The following is a 2217-nucleotide window of genomic DNA, read 5'->3' as shown; positions in this document are numbered from 1 at the left end:
AGAAATACTAAAACCGGCACCTACAAACCCCTGTCCGCGGCACGTGTCTAGTGCCTACGGGGCGTCATCCGGTAGAACCGACACCTTTAATACAATCTGGTACCTATGACTTCTGTCAGAGAGAAATGTGTTGATTTCTATTGAAAACTAGCACCTTTGAGTACGTACGAGTGCCGATTTTTGAAAAAAAACCGATACTTGATTAAACCGAGGCGACGGGCGTGGAGCATGAGAAAGAAAACAAATTTACGCTCTTATCCCCTTGCGTGCCTCATCTTCCTTATCCTCTTGCATGCATCGCTCTTCTCCTCTCGCAAACCGCGCCTCTCCCCTACGCAGCGGTGCGGCGGTGCCAGCGGCCAGCTCCTCTCCCTCTCCCCCTGCGTCGGCGGGAGGTTGACACCGTGGCGACGAGGAGGTCCGGCTCATCCTTCCATCTCTCCCGTCCCGTATATACAGCGATCTCCCGTATCAAATGAATATTCGTGACAAAAAAACTGCAGAAAAAAATTCGACGTATATACAGCGATCTCCTGATCCTCCATGAGCTTAGCTATAGTGTGGACGTACGTTGACCACCCACATCGACGATGAAGTTTCACGAGGCGATCAAGCTGCCATCCATTGCTCATTACGCCCTACGCTATGTGCTTCCCGCCGCCGCCGTCGCCGCGTGCGTTCTGGTGCTCGCCGCCGTCAGCCTACCCGGCCGCGTGCCGCTGCCGCTGCTGCTGATGACGAACACGGCGGATGGCGTGGGCGGCGACACGTCTGGTTGTGACATCTTCAAGGGCGAGTGGGTGCCGGACATGGCCCGCGAGCCGCCGCCGTACACCGGCGAGAGCTGTCCGGTGATCCATGGGCATTATGATTGCATGCGGTACGGACGGCCGGATCTTGGGTACGTCCGGTGGCGGTGGCGGCCGGACGGCGGGTGCGAGATGCGGCGGTTCGACGCTGCGAGGTTCCTCGCCGCGATGAGGGGCAGGTCGGTGGCGTTCGTCGGGGACTCGCTGGTGTGCCTCCTGTCGCGCGCCGAGCGGCCGGCGCCGTGGACGAACGGCAGCTACGCGTACCGCTTCGAGCGGCACGGCCTCACCGTCGCGGCGTTCTGGTCGCCGTTCCTCGTCCGCGCCGTCGAGACGGACCCCGACGGCCCGACGGGGAGCGGCTCCGGCCTGTGGAGCCTCCACCTCGACGAGCCCGACGCCGGGTGGGCGGCGCACGTCGGCGCGTTCGACTACGACGTCGTCTCCGCCGGGAGCTGGTTCTACCGGCCGTCGATGTTCTACGACCGCCGCGGCCGCCTCGTCGGGTGCAACACCTGCCTGTCCCCGAACGTCACCGACCTCACCCTCCGTTACTCCCTCCGGATGGCGTTCCGGAGCGCGCTCCGGGCGGCGACGGGCGCGCGCCGCCGCGGCGGGCGCGGCGCGAGGACGGTGATCGTGCGGACGATCTCGCCGTCGCACTACGAGAACGGGACGTGGAACGGGGACGGGGACTGCCTCCGGAAGCGGCCGGCGCGGCGCGGCGAGTGGGAGCTGAACGCCATGGAGAAGGACATGCACCGGATACAGGTGGAGGAGTTCGCGGCGGCGGCGGCGGCGGAGGGGGAGACGGCGAGGAAGAGGGGGAAAGAGGCGGCGAGGATGCTGCTGATGGACGCGACGGAGGCCATGGCGCAGCGGCCGGACGCCCACCCGAGCAAGCACAGGCTGTGGCAGCCGGACAAGTTCAAGGTGTCGCGCGATTGCGTGCACTGGTGCCTTCCCGGCGCCATGGACGCCTGCAACGACATGCTGTTCCACATGCTGATCGGGTGATGGGTGATGCCCGTTCTTCTCATCATGGCTGGTCGATGATTATGTGCGGTTTATTCGCGCCACGATTTTAAATGTACGATTCGTTTTTTTTTTTAAAAATACATAAGCATTGTTTAGATAACTTGGGAGCCTGCTATGGATCGAACATCTGATTTTTTTTTCAAATCGTCGGACGGTGTTGCACCGTGTTATTGAAAAATGTTTCACCCCTCAATAAAAATTGTTTCAATAAAAATATTCCAGATGTTTCACAATAAGAGAAAAATGTTTTCGTCGCTTGAGCATAATTGTTTCAACTAAATACACCATTCAAACATATCGATTGCAACATCAAGAAATCAATGTATGCAACATTGAATCAAAACAGAATGGAACATCTTAACACAATAAA

General features: G+C 59.0%; 1 protein-coding gene across 1 annotated transcript; it reads left to right on the top strand.

Annotated features, from left to right (window-relative positions):
- The first annotated feature begins 273 nt into the window (after positions 1 to 273).
- Positions 274 to 1947, top strand: LOC9267636 (protein trichome birefringence-like 19). Its single transcript, XM_015786611.3, has 2 exons — positions 274 to 418; positions 504 to 1947. The coding sequence occupies exon 2, from the start codon at positions 591 to 593 to the stop codon at positions 1824 to 1826; it is 1236 nt and encodes a 411-aa protein (XP_015642097.1). The 5' UTR covers positions 274 to 418; positions 504 to 590; the 3' UTR covers positions 1827 to 1947.
- The last annotated feature ends 270 nt before the right edge of the window (positions 1948 to 2217 follow it).

Source organism: Oryza sativa, chromosome 6 (assembly GCF_034140825.1).
Source record: "Oryza sativa Japonica Group chromosome 6, ASM3414082v1".
Taxonomy (NCBI): Eukaryota; Viridiplantae; Streptophyta; class Magnoliopsida; order Poales; family Poaceae; genus Oryza; species Oryza sativa.
Note: the sequence above shows the minus strand (reverse complement) of the source record. Positions and strands in the feature narration are given on the sequence as shown.